The 13,995-nt window shown below is 43.7% G+C and overlaps 1 protein-coding gene across 2 annotated transcripts in view; it reads right to left on the bottom strand.

The window, feature by feature from the left end:
* UBE2E1 (ubiquitin conjugating enzyme E2 E1) overlaps positions 1-10,061 on the bottom strand; it is a 75,859-nt gene extending 65,798 nt beyond the window's left edge. Inside the window, exons 1-3 of one of the 2 annotated variants that reach the window (XM_027040952.2) lie at positions 9,896-10,054; positions 8,573-8,757; positions 4,424-4,474 (exon numbers count right to left, since the gene is read on the bottom strand). In XM_027040952.2, the coding sequence (XP_026896753.1) occupies positions 4,424-4,474; positions 8,573-8,724 (203 nt within the window). In that variant the 5' untranslated portion in view covers positions 8,725-8,757; positions 9,896-10,054. Of the gene's footprint in view, positions 1-4,423; positions 4,475-8,572; positions 8,758-9,895 lie in introns of both variants that reach the window. The other variant, XM_027040953.2, reaches the window with a different exon arrangement.
* Between the last annotated feature and the right edge of the window lie 3,934 nt (positions 10,062-13,995).

Genomic DNA, 13,995 nt, shown 5'->3' with positions numbered 1-13,995 from the left:
AGTACGGAGCATCTCTGTGCAAAGGGGTAGCATCAGAACAGATCAGGAGGGGAATTTTTCACGTTTTACTACACAACTTCTACATCTCAACTTTTCAAAAACATTCACTCTTATGTTGTTGTATAATGGCTTAAAACTGTACTTAAAATGCAAGCAATAAAAGGCAATGTTAGTAAAGAGAAAAATATGAGCTATTAAAAGGAACTAAATGGGCAACTCTAACAATACATACAGAAAACTAATCTCATTTGAACTTTACAATACTAGGAGTTAGGCAAGTCATATGGTCGGCCGTTTTAGTAAATGAGAAAAAAGGTTAAAAAAATGTTAACCTCTTCCAACAACTGCATTGTATTTTTTACATGCTCTTCACTTTAGCTTTAAAATTATCTTTTAAAAGGTAAGGTTTAGCTGTAAAACTTCAAAATCAACTGTATCTGGGGGCCCCTAAGTGGCTCAGCCAGTTAAGCATCAGACTTTGGCTCAGGTCATGATCTCACCTTTCCAGAGTTTGAGCCCCTCGATGGGCCCCGCCCTGTACTGACAGCCCAGAGCCTGGAGCCTGCTTCAGGTTCTGTGTCTCCCTCTCCCTCTCTCTCTCTCTCTCTCTCTGCCCCTTCCCTCCCTCCCTCCCTCTCTCAAAAATAAACATTAAAAAAAATTTAAAAATAAAATAAAATCAACTGTATCTGATTACATAGTTCTCTCAAAAATAAAAAGTATCTACTTAGTTGGGCTTACATATTTAAGAAACACAAAAATAATCATCAAAATGCAATAAAGTTATATAAAACAAAAACCTATTTTTTAATTCTTCACCATGCTTGAAATGCTTAATGACTTCTTGAAGACATTTTATCTTAACATACTGGCTCTAAAACAATCTGAATTTTTAAGTTTCAAGTCACTGTATGAATAGTTTACTCAAAACACCAGTATTTTCTTAAAATAAAATCTGAAGTTTAAAGGACTTGGACAAAATTTCATTTATTATATGTAACCATACTGTTTACAGACATTAATGTCTACAGATTATATAGCTGTAACTAGTCAATTCAGCAAAGCTTGAGCCCTAGGCTATGAACAGCAGGTGCAAAACTGACTCTAGTGGCCCAGAGTTCACCAGCTATCTGAAAGGCATAATTTCATTTAAAACTCAAAAAAATAAAAGGCATAATTTTACAATCCAAAATAGGGCATGCTTTAAGAAATCATTACAGTACTTAAGGCAGTATTTTTTCCTAAACAAACAGACAAACTGCAGGGAAAAAAAATCCAACCAAATGCACAATACATGAGTTCGGAGACCATTACTTCATCTGTATATATAAAAATAACCAAATAGTTCAGAACTACGAAAGAATTTGATTTATACAGCAACATAGAGAAATTTTAAAATATTCAGTTAAAATACTTCTCACCTGGACACTGAATATAATCTACAGTGTTCTAAAAAAAAAAAAAAACTACTCGACACAATATACAACATTGAGGATTTAACTTTATGTGCTCACACATTACAACATATTTAGCAATTGCATTTCACACAAGTTTAAGTTCAGTAACTTTGAAGTTTGCCAAGTAAAGTGCTAAAAATTACTGGAATGCAAGCAGTGCACCTTCAAGGGAAGCAATTCTTCCACTGATCTCAATACACAGTTGATTATTGCAGAGATTACTTTCCGCCACTGCTATATTTTAATAAATACGGTTTAAATTTAAAACCACAGGCTGAATACTGACTGAAGAAAGGGAGTCCTATAAAGGATTAATATACAAGATACATCAATTGAGGAGCGCCTGGGTGGCTCGGTCAGTTAAGCATCTGGTTAAGATCTGATTCTTGATTTCGGCTCAGATCACGATCTCACAGTTTGTGAGTTCCAGCCCCGCATCAGGCTCTGCTGTCAGCACAAAGCCTGCTTCGGATCCTCCGCCCCTCTGTCTTCTCTGCCCCTCACTCACACATTAATTGAAAGTCAATTGTTTAACTCACTCAAAATATAATTTATAGTTGATGAAACCACAATTTCAGAAGAACCAAGCTATTGAGCTCTCACACTGAGAGTAATTATTGGAAAAATTTATTAAAAATAAACACATGCATTCAAGGTCATTTAATTCACGTATTTTTAACTTCAAAAAGTATCCCCAAACTAAATTATCATTTTCCATCTCAAATAATGTACATTAAAATATTAAATACTTCAATCCCATAAGGTACCAATACAAAAACAAAACCAAATTTATTTCAAGTAGCTGAATATTGAGACTACTGTGTAACATTTAGTCACTAACTCTAGTAAGCCAAGACAAAGGAAAAACTGTAATTCATATAACAGAAGCAGCCACTCTAAAAAAGTTTTTCAGGAAATAAAGCCACCTTTATTCTTAAAAGTCAACATAATATACATTCTCTCACAAATTAAAGTTGTTTTCTATGAAATTCAGCAAATTTTTTTTCATAAAACAGTCATCCAGTTTGGTGCTTCACCATAGTACCCGCAACACTCACAGGTTTCACCCTAAAGGGGTAATTAGGATGGATTTCTAAGGATAAAAGTTCTACATGTTCAGCAGCACAAATCACACAGGAACTCAGCTAAAATGGTGTGAAACTAAAGTATATCTATCTTATGTTTTAGAAGTTATTAATCCCACGAAAACCCTCAAATTGCTTACAAAGCCATTATGTTTGTTTGTTTTTTTAAAACAATTTTAATCTTTATTTTTGAGAGAGAGACAGACAGGCCACTAGCAGGGGAGGAACAGAAAGAGAGGGACACACAGAATCCGAAGCAGTCTCCAGGCTCCAAGCTGTCAGCACAGAGCCTGACACGACTCTCGAACCCACGAACCATGAGATCACGACCTGGGTCTCAGCTTAACCGACTAAGCCACCCAGGCGCCCCAGAAATCCATTATGTTTTGATAAATGCTATTAGTTTTGAAATCATGCTTTAAAAACCTTGTAATTTCATCAGCTAAAGTCGTCTGAACTCACAAGAAACACACACACTTGGAAGAGACATGATAACCAAACAGGAGCAGTAACCACAACAGCACACATCTACCATGGGGAATGCCCAAGGATTCAACACAACCAACCAAAGGGAACTTCAGGCTTCAATCTGAACAATGGTTCCACTAAGATAAAAAGATGTCACAGCCCTAACCCTTACCCATTTCTCCACTTTCTCAACAGTGTGAAAAGATTCTTAAAAGCCGTGAGAGAAAGTGTTAAGAATAATTAAGTAGTTCAGTTACAAACAGTTTAAGAGTCACGACTTTCTTTACTAACAGGACAAAATTTTACCAAATATCCCACACCTGACCAACATTAAGAACATATACAACCAAAATGCCAATATTAAAGTTTCCATTAACCATACATTAGAAAGTTCAGCATTAATAAGCAAAATATTCCATTTAGTTTTTCAACTTGAATATCTCCACATACTTCTTTTAAACTGTGTGTGGCCACTGAATATTTTCTTGTTGGTAACTTCTTCTACTTCTACCTTTAAGTTGAGAACACTACTGAAATGTCACATCCTATTCCAGTACTAATCCTGAGAGCTGAGAATTAGATTGTTATACTTAATTTTTTAAACTATGGGAGTAATAGAATTGAATTAATCCCCCTTAAATACATGACTCTACTACAACATATAATAAGTCCTTCCTCAAGTCACTGTTGATTTAATAAAATTCAAGTCTTCCACCTTGCCTCAACAGTATCACAACGGCTATTCTAAATAACATGAAGTGACTAACAAGGCTCTGAAAAGCTGATATCAAATTGTTTTGAAACTGAAACACACATATGTATACAGTCTGAAGCAATTTTGAGAAAAAACACCCCTACCAAAGAGTTAAATCTATCAAATTTTGTAAAAAACCTTTTTAATCAAAGCCGCAAATTATTTCCTGGCCTGCCAAAGTCCAACACAAAATTTGTATATACAATGAAATAAGTTTGAGGATCCACTGTGAGATTTAACTCTATGCTATATTAGCTTAATAGAGAGCTTGAATAACAGATTGTGACAGCAAAGCAATTTTCTAAAACAAAATGTACCTGAGTATCTAAAAAGGTTTTACATCATCCTTAATGACATATCCAAAATCCACCATTAGGCAAATGTACATCTTTAAATTCATTTTACAGTTCTGTTTTATATATGTAAAAGCGTTCACGCCAGATAAATCCATTACTTCTCTTCAGCATAGCACTGAAACTGTCAGAGACTCATCAAAACATTACTCTCAGGTTAATCAATTTCAGCGGTTACTTGATGGTAGCACCAAAATAAGCATTAACCAAAAAATAAAAGCAGAAATTTTTAATAACAAAAACAAAACTCCCAAGATAAAGATTAGAAGAATTTTAAAAAGAAAAAAAATGTGAAAGGAAGCTCACCTGCAGTTAGGTGGAGGGTCTAAAGTGATGTCTGCCAGTTCCTTCTGAATCCTGGAGTCAGAGAAGTGAGAGAGAAACACAAGAAACATGAAGGCGTTGGTAGCCTCCCACCGGTAATGCACAGGTCTGGCAGATAACTGGGTTGTGTTCTAACTGCCTGCCATGATAACTGGGTTCTACTGAGGGAGGAGGAAAGTACACATCAAAAGCTTCAGGTCCGTAGTTTAGAAAAAACTTTTTTCCCACCGCAGTGAGCTGGCGGTCCGGGGTCTCTTGTGATCATCTAAAATGTTTCGGTTCCAGTCTTGCCTCGCACACTAAAGCAGTTATTTTTCTCGGGGTTTTCCATTTAGGAAATAATTGTAAAGCTTCTCAGTCGCCGACTCGTTTTCTAAGTTGCATTAGAATGTGCCGGGACACATTCACTTCTGCGCTGCACGTCTTCTCCCCTGGACCGACAAACGCAAGCCGCCGCGCGGGTGGGAAGGGCTCGCCCCCGCCCGCCCGGCTCCCCCCACTCCCCCCCCCCCCCCCGGTCTCTGCCCGGGTCACCCGGGCACCTCGAGCGCCCTCCGGCCCGCCCTGGCAGGGCGCCCCCGCCAGGCCGCCCCGCGTTCTCAGTGACGAAGCCAACATGGCCGCTCCCCGCCGAGGCCCCTTGGGCCCTGACTGACCTGCCCCGCGTCGCGGGGGTGCCGGCGCGGCGCAGGCCGTGCGCCACAAGGCCGCCCTCTCCGCTGGGCCGCCCCGGGCCGCCGCCCCCCCGGGCTTCCCGCCCCTAGTCCCCGCGCGCCCGACGACTCGGGCGGCGCACCGCAGCCCAGCGGGTGAAGCTGCGGGCCAGGGGTGGGGAGAGCCCGCGCCGGGGCTCTCCGCGACTCCCTGGCTCGCCTCCACCGCGTCCCGGGATCTCCAGCCCCGACGCCGCGCGCGCAGCCTAGGGCGCTAACACCCCCGCCGACCCCTCCAGCTAGGCCAGACACCAGCAGCCGGCCCGCACAGGTGCACTCGGCCTCTGTCCCGCACACCGCTCGCACTCTCGGCTCCCCCTTTCCGGACCTGCTTTTTCCCGGACATCCTCTAATTTTCCTTAGGTCTGTCCCCTTCCTTCTCTATCCCACCACGGACACGGAACCCGGGACCCCTCCGCCCCCGCCCCACCCCCTTCTATCTCCTCACCAACCCACGACTTCACAAAGAGCCCCATCCCCCACTCCTAGGCCGACGCCACCAGGCAGTTCACACCAAGCCCTGGCCTTTGTCTTCTGCTTACCTAGGTGCTTAGAGCATCAATTAATACGACAAAGTTTGAGGCCTTTAAGTGTCTTCCATCTACTAAATGATGCCTTCTATTTTTATAACCTTTCTTGCTCCTATCACATAAAACCCTAAAGAGCTACGTTACAACTTAAGAATCACACCGAGGCAGCACAGTAATAAAAAACTAAACACACATTCTAAAGGCGATCAGAAATCACAATGAATAACTTTTCTCTTTCCAAAGGTTTTCTGAGCTGGCTAGATGCAATGGAGAATAGGTTTTATAAGGTAGTGTTTTTTCCAAGTGTGAGTAAAGAGAAATTAAGGGTGGTGATTGGGGAAGTTCTTTAAACCTTCCTATTGGAGGACATTTCCTGTCCCCTACAAATCTGGTCAGTTTTAGGAAGCTGTTTGCTCACTGTCTTTAGGGACATCTACTTATCTGCGTCCTGCTAAGTTCTTTTGCTACCAATAAGCATTTCAGTTCTGAGACCTTCCCAAACACCCCTACCGTTTGACTCGTATGTTAGACTAAAACTTTGAAATTCCAGTTTCCTGATTCTTTATCTGTGTCTATTGAAATGACTGTATGTTAAGACCTAGGTATATAGGCAAAAATAACCTGCACCTGACCACAACTTGTATAAAAATACCTACTGACCTCACTTCTCCTTGTCAATACCAACTCTACCATAAAATATTTACTGAATAGTTAATTCTTTAATACCTAAAAAGCATAATACCAACAGCTTTACCAATTCACCCCCGCAACAAACATTTGCACCATTTCCAGAATTACTGGCACAAGATTTGTGAAGTAACTCATATATATGTTCCACAGAATAATTCTTGTCCAGACCACTCTCAGTGGGGGCATTTCCTCTACCTGTGGACTAGAAACGAAACCACTTTCCATCAAATATGTAGTTAAGTAACTTTACGTCTGCCAATTCAGGCTTCTTTTTTATTCTCTCTCCTGCTATAGTGCCCCTTCCAAGTCCACGGGCAACACTCACCTTCCAAGTCAATGTATTTCACAGAGCAGCTTCTACAGGGTCCTACTAACATTAATTTCCCCCTTATTTTTTCCTGAATACACTGTTCCTCTCCATTTTTTGCCTCTACTATTAATCTTAGCTCTGCTTTAACACTCCCTCAGCAAGATGTCCAGGGAGCTAAAATTGATGTTAACTTTACAGGTAAAATAACCCTTTGTAGCTTTTCACCTTTTTTTTTTTTTTAACACCTACTTATCTCTTTCCCAGGCAATTCCAAAAAACTTAACTTACTTAGAATAAATGGACAAGTTGTGTCTAATGAAAAATACACCTCAGTAATTTGCTGACACAAAGGAGGCTATTTTTTATTTGACACCTGTGCTTTTACCCCCAAATATATTCATGTGTGCCGGGGATATCCTGGTGCACAAAAAATACTAATGACCTAAAGCAAATATCCTGCCTTAGGTCAGGTCAAAAGCTGCTCCAGCATGGATGAGGGAGCACAGCTACTGCAGATGGGGGTGGAAAGGGGTAGGAAGTTGGGGAGATTAAGGAAAGCCCCATCTAAAGTGGGCAGGGTAGATGACAGGTTCTGGGAGAACCAGCACGGGCTCATCAGTGAGGGCCAGTTAGGACTCCTGGGAAGCTGACCTGCACTCAAACCATCACTCTGAAAATAAGAACAATCTTGCTAAGGCAATTTTGCCATTTAACCCTAGACCTCTACACTATTTAAGCTAAAATCACTCTTTCACCCTCCCCCCCCATGATTAGGTCACCAAAGCACTTCACCAACTTTTCAGATTTCTGGGAGAAAGAACAAACTTTCAAACTCTGAGTTCCACAGGCTCACTACTCAGTGGAGAGATCTAAAGACTCATATTCCATTTTATTTTACATTCCTTTAAGAAAGATACCCCTATTTAACCCACCATTTGTATTCCTTACTATCTTTCTGGTTTGCCACTTTAAAGTTTAATGACTGTCCACCTGAGAGCAGCAGGATTTATGAAAGGGCACACGGGTTCCCAGGAATATGCTATAGATTATTTTAAGGGTCATGGGGATCAGAGAATATTATTGAAGGATGCTCGAGGTAAAAAAGTAGCTTCTTCTAGAGACATAAGAGGAAAAGAATAAAGAAGAGTCACTAGTTGGCTTCAGCTTGGAAAAAGAACCAAAGATTTTTACAGCATAAGAGAGGAAATAGCATGGAAAAAAATGAGTCTCCCTAAAATCTGGCAAATTGGAAGTTTTAGAAGAGAAAAAAAAATCCCCCAAATAACCTAGAATACCCATTTTATATTATTTATTGCCTCAACTCTCCCAATCAGAAGAACCTCTTTAAATTCCATCTGAAAACATCTGTCTCCACCTATTAAATTTTTTACTCCATTAATAGGAATTATTTATTCCTTATGCAGTTTGTGAAGAAAGCTCTACTCAAAAAAAGATCATACGTGCAACAGGTGAGGAGACAAGATGGTAACAGAATTCATTTTGATAGAACCGTCCGGGCAGGTATTAGTAATTACGTAGGATGACAGCCTTGACAAGGGTCACAAGCTAGTGATTAACAGGACAAGTAATCTGAAATCAGATTTGGGGGTCACTAATAAAAGTAACAAGGATTCTTACAAACTTCAGCCAGAAATGGGAGCGGCAAGCCACAACAGCTGCACGTGGACAACGATTAAAAGAAAAAAAAAAAAAAAACCAGAAGCAATAGAGTAAAATAATTAAAACTTCCAAGACCCTTTTTTCATTTTTAAGAACACACAAACCATGAGGAGCATTCAAGCGACCCCTCATTGGGAGACAGACCAATTGCAGCAAGAGGCAGTTCGGAAAATAGGAAGCCTAGGGGGATGGGGGTGGAGTACGGTACCTCTTGGCGCTGGTAGAGAGGAGTTTGGAGTTTTTGCTCATGCTGACTTTACTCTCCTTCTTCTTGGGGGTGTTTGTTTCTTTCTCGGTTTGCTGGTTAGAGGACGAAGATGAGGAGGAGCTGGTGCTGGCCCTCGAATCGTCATCCGACATAGCGAACCCCCCACCCCACCCCGCAAACAGCCCCTGCAAGGGGAGGGAAACAAAACAGAAACACACAAACCATGCAGTCAGTATAAATAAGGAAATCGGGTGCTGTCAGGAGGGCTTCGGCCAGGGGTGCACCCGGCTGCCCACCGCCCTCCACTCGTTTCTCAAAGTCTACAGGCCCATTAAGGCTTTTGCAAATCGGACGCGGCTTGTTTATTTTTGGCCCCAAGTGGGGGACGCGGTGGGAAAACGGTCCGGAGCAAGGCGAGCGGCCCCTCCCGCGCCCCCCGGGGCTCCCCTCGGGGCTGGGAGGGGAGATGCCGAGCAGCTGGAGGAGGGCAGGGCGGGGGCGCGGAGAGCCTCGGCGGGGCAAGGAGGGAAGGTCCCGGCGGTGTGCCGGCCTCGAGGCTGTTTCTGTCGGCTTTTCGGGGGTCGCGGAGGGCGGGTGGCCAAAGCGAGACAGCGGGGGCCAGGAGTGGAGTTCGGCGAGATCGGGAAGAGAGGAGGGGCGGAGAAGAGTAAGAGAGGAAGCCGAAACGGGGGGACGGAGGCGGGGAGCGGGTGCCCGGTGGGGGAAGGGAGAGGCCGGCGGGGGGGCAGGGACGACGAGGCCCGAGGCCCCCCGGCGCCGCGCCCCGACGCCTCTCCCCGATGGCCGGTGTCTCGGCCGCCCGGCTCGGGGTGAGGGGCTGGGGCGGGGGTCCCGAGCACACGCCCGACTGCCACCCCTGGTGGGGGTGGGGCGAGGGTGCGGGGGGGGGGGGGGGCTCGGCCTCCACAGCGGAGGAATAACAATGAGCCCTTCCGCCCCGGAGGGGTTAATCCTCGCGGGCCCCCGCCCCTGGGGAAAACGGGGCTCCCCCGCCTCCCCCTCCCCCGCTCCCGGCCCCCTCAGCGGCCAGTGGGGGGCTCCCAGGGCAGCGCTGACAGTTCGAGCCACAATGCCCCCCCCACCCCCGACGCGGGCGGCCCCCGCACCCCACGCGGCCCGGGGTCCCTACCCATCCCCCGCGGGCGGGCCCCGGACCCCTGGGGCTCCTCGGCCCCTCTCCGCCCCCCCTCAGCCCCGTGCCCGGCGGTCCGGGCGGAGCGGGTCCGGGGAGGCGGCGAGGGGTGTCCCCGAGGCCCGGCGACGCGGCCGGGGGGCGGCGGGAGGCGGGGGGGATCCCCGTACCTCTCTTTGTGTCTGGCTCCTCCGTGCCGCCGCGGCGGCTGCTGCTGCGGCTGCGGCTGGGCCTGGCCACTCGTGTCTCTCTCTCGCTGGGAGAGAAGCGGAAGTGCAGCAACAGCAACTATTAAACAGGCAATGGCTTCCCCCAGCCACACACGCTCGCACACACTCCTCCTCCTCCTCCTTCTCCTCCTCCTCCTCCTCGCCCTTACCCCTCCCCCACCCGGCCCGGTCCCACCCACCCGCGCTCCCCTCCCCCTGCACACCTCCGGGGGGGCGCGAGGAGGACACAGGGGACCCCGGGAAACCCTGCTCCTCCCCACCCACTCCCCCACACCGCCGCCGCCTCGGGACGCCAAGGAAGGGGGTGAGAGGTGGGAATTTTCTCTCAAGTGGCTTGGGGACCTGGATCCTGGGTTGGAGAGGGGAAGCCGTTCCGAGATGGGGGGCGCTGGGAACTGTATGGAATAGGGTGGCCACGAGAGGAAGTTCTTTCCAATAAGGGCTTTGGGAAAGGGGGGGGGGGTGACAAATTGGTGGGGAAAGTAGTAATTTGGTGGGAAGGACTTTGGACTAGAGAATGCAGTGGAAACGCCCCCTAAAAAGTGATCGGTTTAAGGGGAAAAAAGAAATCCCACAACAGGGTTTTCCTTTGAGCTGACACTGGCTTCTCCCTCTGGCAATTTACCTGCTGAGAGCACAGGTCGGTTTAGGCACGCCTGTGAAAAAAATCTCAAAAGTAGGAGTTTTCTGCTCAGGCACGTGCAATTTTACAATTTTATATTCTTCTGGTCACTTTTTATAAAAAGTGGTGGTGTTTTATAAAAGTGATGGAAAGGATTCATGACAGGGAAAACCAACGTGTAACAGGCTTACAAATGTGAGAAATCACTGGGAATAAACCCTTTACTACTGAATTAAACTGGATTTAGAATTTTTGGTGTCAGCTTACTTTAAATAGAAAGTTTGATTTTTTTTGAAATTTTAAATCAAAAGTTTTGGGACTCCAGTACTTGCTTCAACAATACAAATGCTATTCAGCTAATCTTTGTATCTTTAGAATAAGCACTCAGTAATTCTTAACTATTCCTGTTTAGTATTTTTACCAAGATTAATTTTTTTAAGATTAAGCCACCCCTCCAAAAAAAAGATTAAGCCCTCAAATTATGATTCGTTTCTCACTGTCATTTCAGTTGAAGGAAACTGAAGATGTATATGCAATGCCACGTATATAAGGTCTGGTACATTAAGGAGACCACCATGTCAGATTTCCAGGAGCCATTCTAAATGATCTCATTCAAATTGCCTTCCTTTATCATGGCAACAGTGACTTCAGTTACCACAGGGAAACACAACAAGGTGATAAAGCTTATGGCATATCCACTAATCTGGAAAACAAGCCTTCTTACCACCCACCTAAAGCCTTTCTAGTCCTCAACTTTAAAACTCCAACTTTATCATGATTCATAAAGTAATATGTGCATGCTTCTTAACCCTTACCAGGAATCCTGTATGTACCAGGAATTGTCATAGAATCAAGAAGTCCAAAATGTGGGAAAAATTTGTAAGTCATCATTTCAGCCTCCAGCCTCCTATCTTCAGACAGAGCTATCCCTCAGTCACTCAAATACATAGAAATTTTGAAAGATCCCCACACATGTGTTTGGTTTCAGGAGTCCTGGTAGAATAGATATAGTTTTTGAAATGACATTCCCTGTTCTATGTTATTTGAAAACAGCAACCAAAAAAATCTTTCTAAAACCAGGTTGTATATATTTTGTGCTTCTGATGAAAAATACATAAATTCAGAGGAAAACAATAAGCAAATGTGAAATTTTCATCCCAACCAAGTTGGGATGGAGGAAATAATCTAAAAACAGTTATTAAAATTGAGACTTCCTCTTACAAAAATTTGACTTCTGATACTTTAAAATCCATGTACACACTATGAGTACAACCAGTAAAAAATCATATATGTATAAAGAAGAGAGGGGCGCCTGGGTGGCTCAGTCAGTTGAGCGTCCGGCTTTGGCTCAGGTCATGATCTCAGGGTTTGTGAGTTCGAGCCCCTCATCGGGCTCTGTGCTGACAGCTCAGAGCCTGGAGCCTGTTTCCGATTCTGTGTCTCCCTCTCTCTCTTGCTCCTTCCCCGCTTGTGCTGTGTCTCTGTCTTTCTCAAAAATAAACATTAAAAAAAATTTTTTTAAAGAAGAGAGCTGGCAGAGAAGACAGGAAAATAAAATGTTTGATTCATTGATATGGCTAGGACAGTGGGTGAATTTTTTCTTTATTTTTTGTTTGCATATATCATATACTTGGTTACTAAATATAATAATACTTAAAGAAAAAAACCTGAAAACGATAGTTGGTGTTTCACTGTTGATGCTTGGGTTGGACCCTGGGGAAATAAATCATGTAATTGAAGGGCTCCTTCTCTATAAGTGTTTTCCCAACCACCAGTCTAGAGGGATACTAGCCCTCTTTTGTGTTACTAGTCCTTATCTCTAACCCTGGCTAGTGCTTTATGGTTTGAGAATGACCTACTGAGGGGGAATTAAAAACCCCAAAATGTTTAGAAAAGAATTCACTGCTCTCAAAGACTAATCATTACATCAGCTCATTTTAAATATACAGTTGTCTGAATCATAAAAAAGCTAAAAGTTCATTTGCAGCCTTCCAGTTTTACATATGAACTACAAGGCCTAAGGAGTTAAATTGACCTCTGTGAGCCTCAGTTACATCATCTATAAAGAGAAAGACTACCTGTGCTGTACCCACTGGCAGAGTTGTTAGAAAAAACAATGTGTATTTAAAATAAGGATGGTTTGTTAGCTGTTATGCAAAGTAAATTATTAATAATCCCACCCTGATACTAATTCTCAGGAATTTGTTAGGACATTGAGTCTTTAGGACTTAGAATTGATGACAAATATAAAAAACCTCCTAAGAGAAAGAAAGAGTCAAGGAATAATAGAATTTTGTTTACTAGAAGGGGCCTAAGATATAATCAAGTTCAAATTCCTCATGTTCTAGGTGAAGAAATTAAGACAAAGCCTGTAGGTCTTGTTCAAGGTCATGCAGCAAGTCGGTGGCAAAATTGTGGTTTATGGCTCATGCTGACTGCAGATGATTTTGTCACTTTCGGCAATTTGGGGGCGGGGGTGGGTGGTGGGCAGCGTTAGAGGGGGAAGCCTCAGTTAAAAAATGTGTATTGGGGCACCTGGGTGGCTCACTTGGTTAAGCATCCAACTTCGTCTCAGGTCATGACCTCACCGGTTCGGGAGTTCGAGCCTCCTGTTTGGCTCTGTGCTGAAAGCTCAGAGCCTGGAGCCTGCTTTGGATTCTGTGTCTCCCTCTCTCTCTCTGCCCCTCCCCTACTTGTACCCTGTCCTTTATTCTCTCTTTCAAAAATAAATAAACATTAAAAAAATTTTAAACAAACATTAAAGTATATATTAACATATGTATTAAATATAATGTATACATTATATATTAATATATATTAATATACAATATATGTATTAAATATAAAAGAACTCTATGGGCTCCTGGCTGGCTCAGTCGGTGGAGTATGTGACTCCTGATCTCAGGGTTGTAGGTTTAAGCCCCACGTTGGGACTAGAGATTACTTAAAAATAAAATCTTAAAAAAAGTCAGATAATATTTTCAAGACCATATTAACAATCAAGACAATTGGGAAAGTGAAAAAATGGGAACAAGTTAAAGAATCACTGCTTTTATAACATTTACTTAAGCCAAATAATGACCACCACCAAAGTTCCCATCTTCCCATTCTGAGAAAAATCCTTCTTGTTTGTTTATTTCATATTTATGGATGCATCTTAAACAGGTAATACATTCTCATGCTATATTATTCTAAAGAAATCAAAAGGTACACCTGGAAAATATCCCTCTGCCCTCCCCTCCCCCCACCCCAGCTCTGTGGTTGGCTATGCTAACACAAGCAAATGAATACATATACATTGGATGCTTTGATAGGAATGCTCAATTTACATTTAAAAGATGCATCCAGTTACCGAAGCCCAAGTGGTGCAACACCGTGATATCCCCGAGCTTTGAGAAAGTAGGCTTCAGTTTTTACT

This window comes from Acinonyx jubatus, chromosome C2, assembly GCF_027475565.1.
Source record: "Acinonyx jubatus isolate Ajub_Pintada_27869175 chromosome C2, VMU_Ajub_asm_v1.0, whole genome shotgun sequence".
Lineage (NCBI taxonomy): Eukaryota > Metazoa > Chordata > Mammalia > Carnivora > Felidae > Acinonyx > Acinonyx jubatus.
The sequence above is the reverse complement of the archived record's forward strand: the minus strand, read 5'-3'. Positions and strand labels throughout refer to the sequence as shown.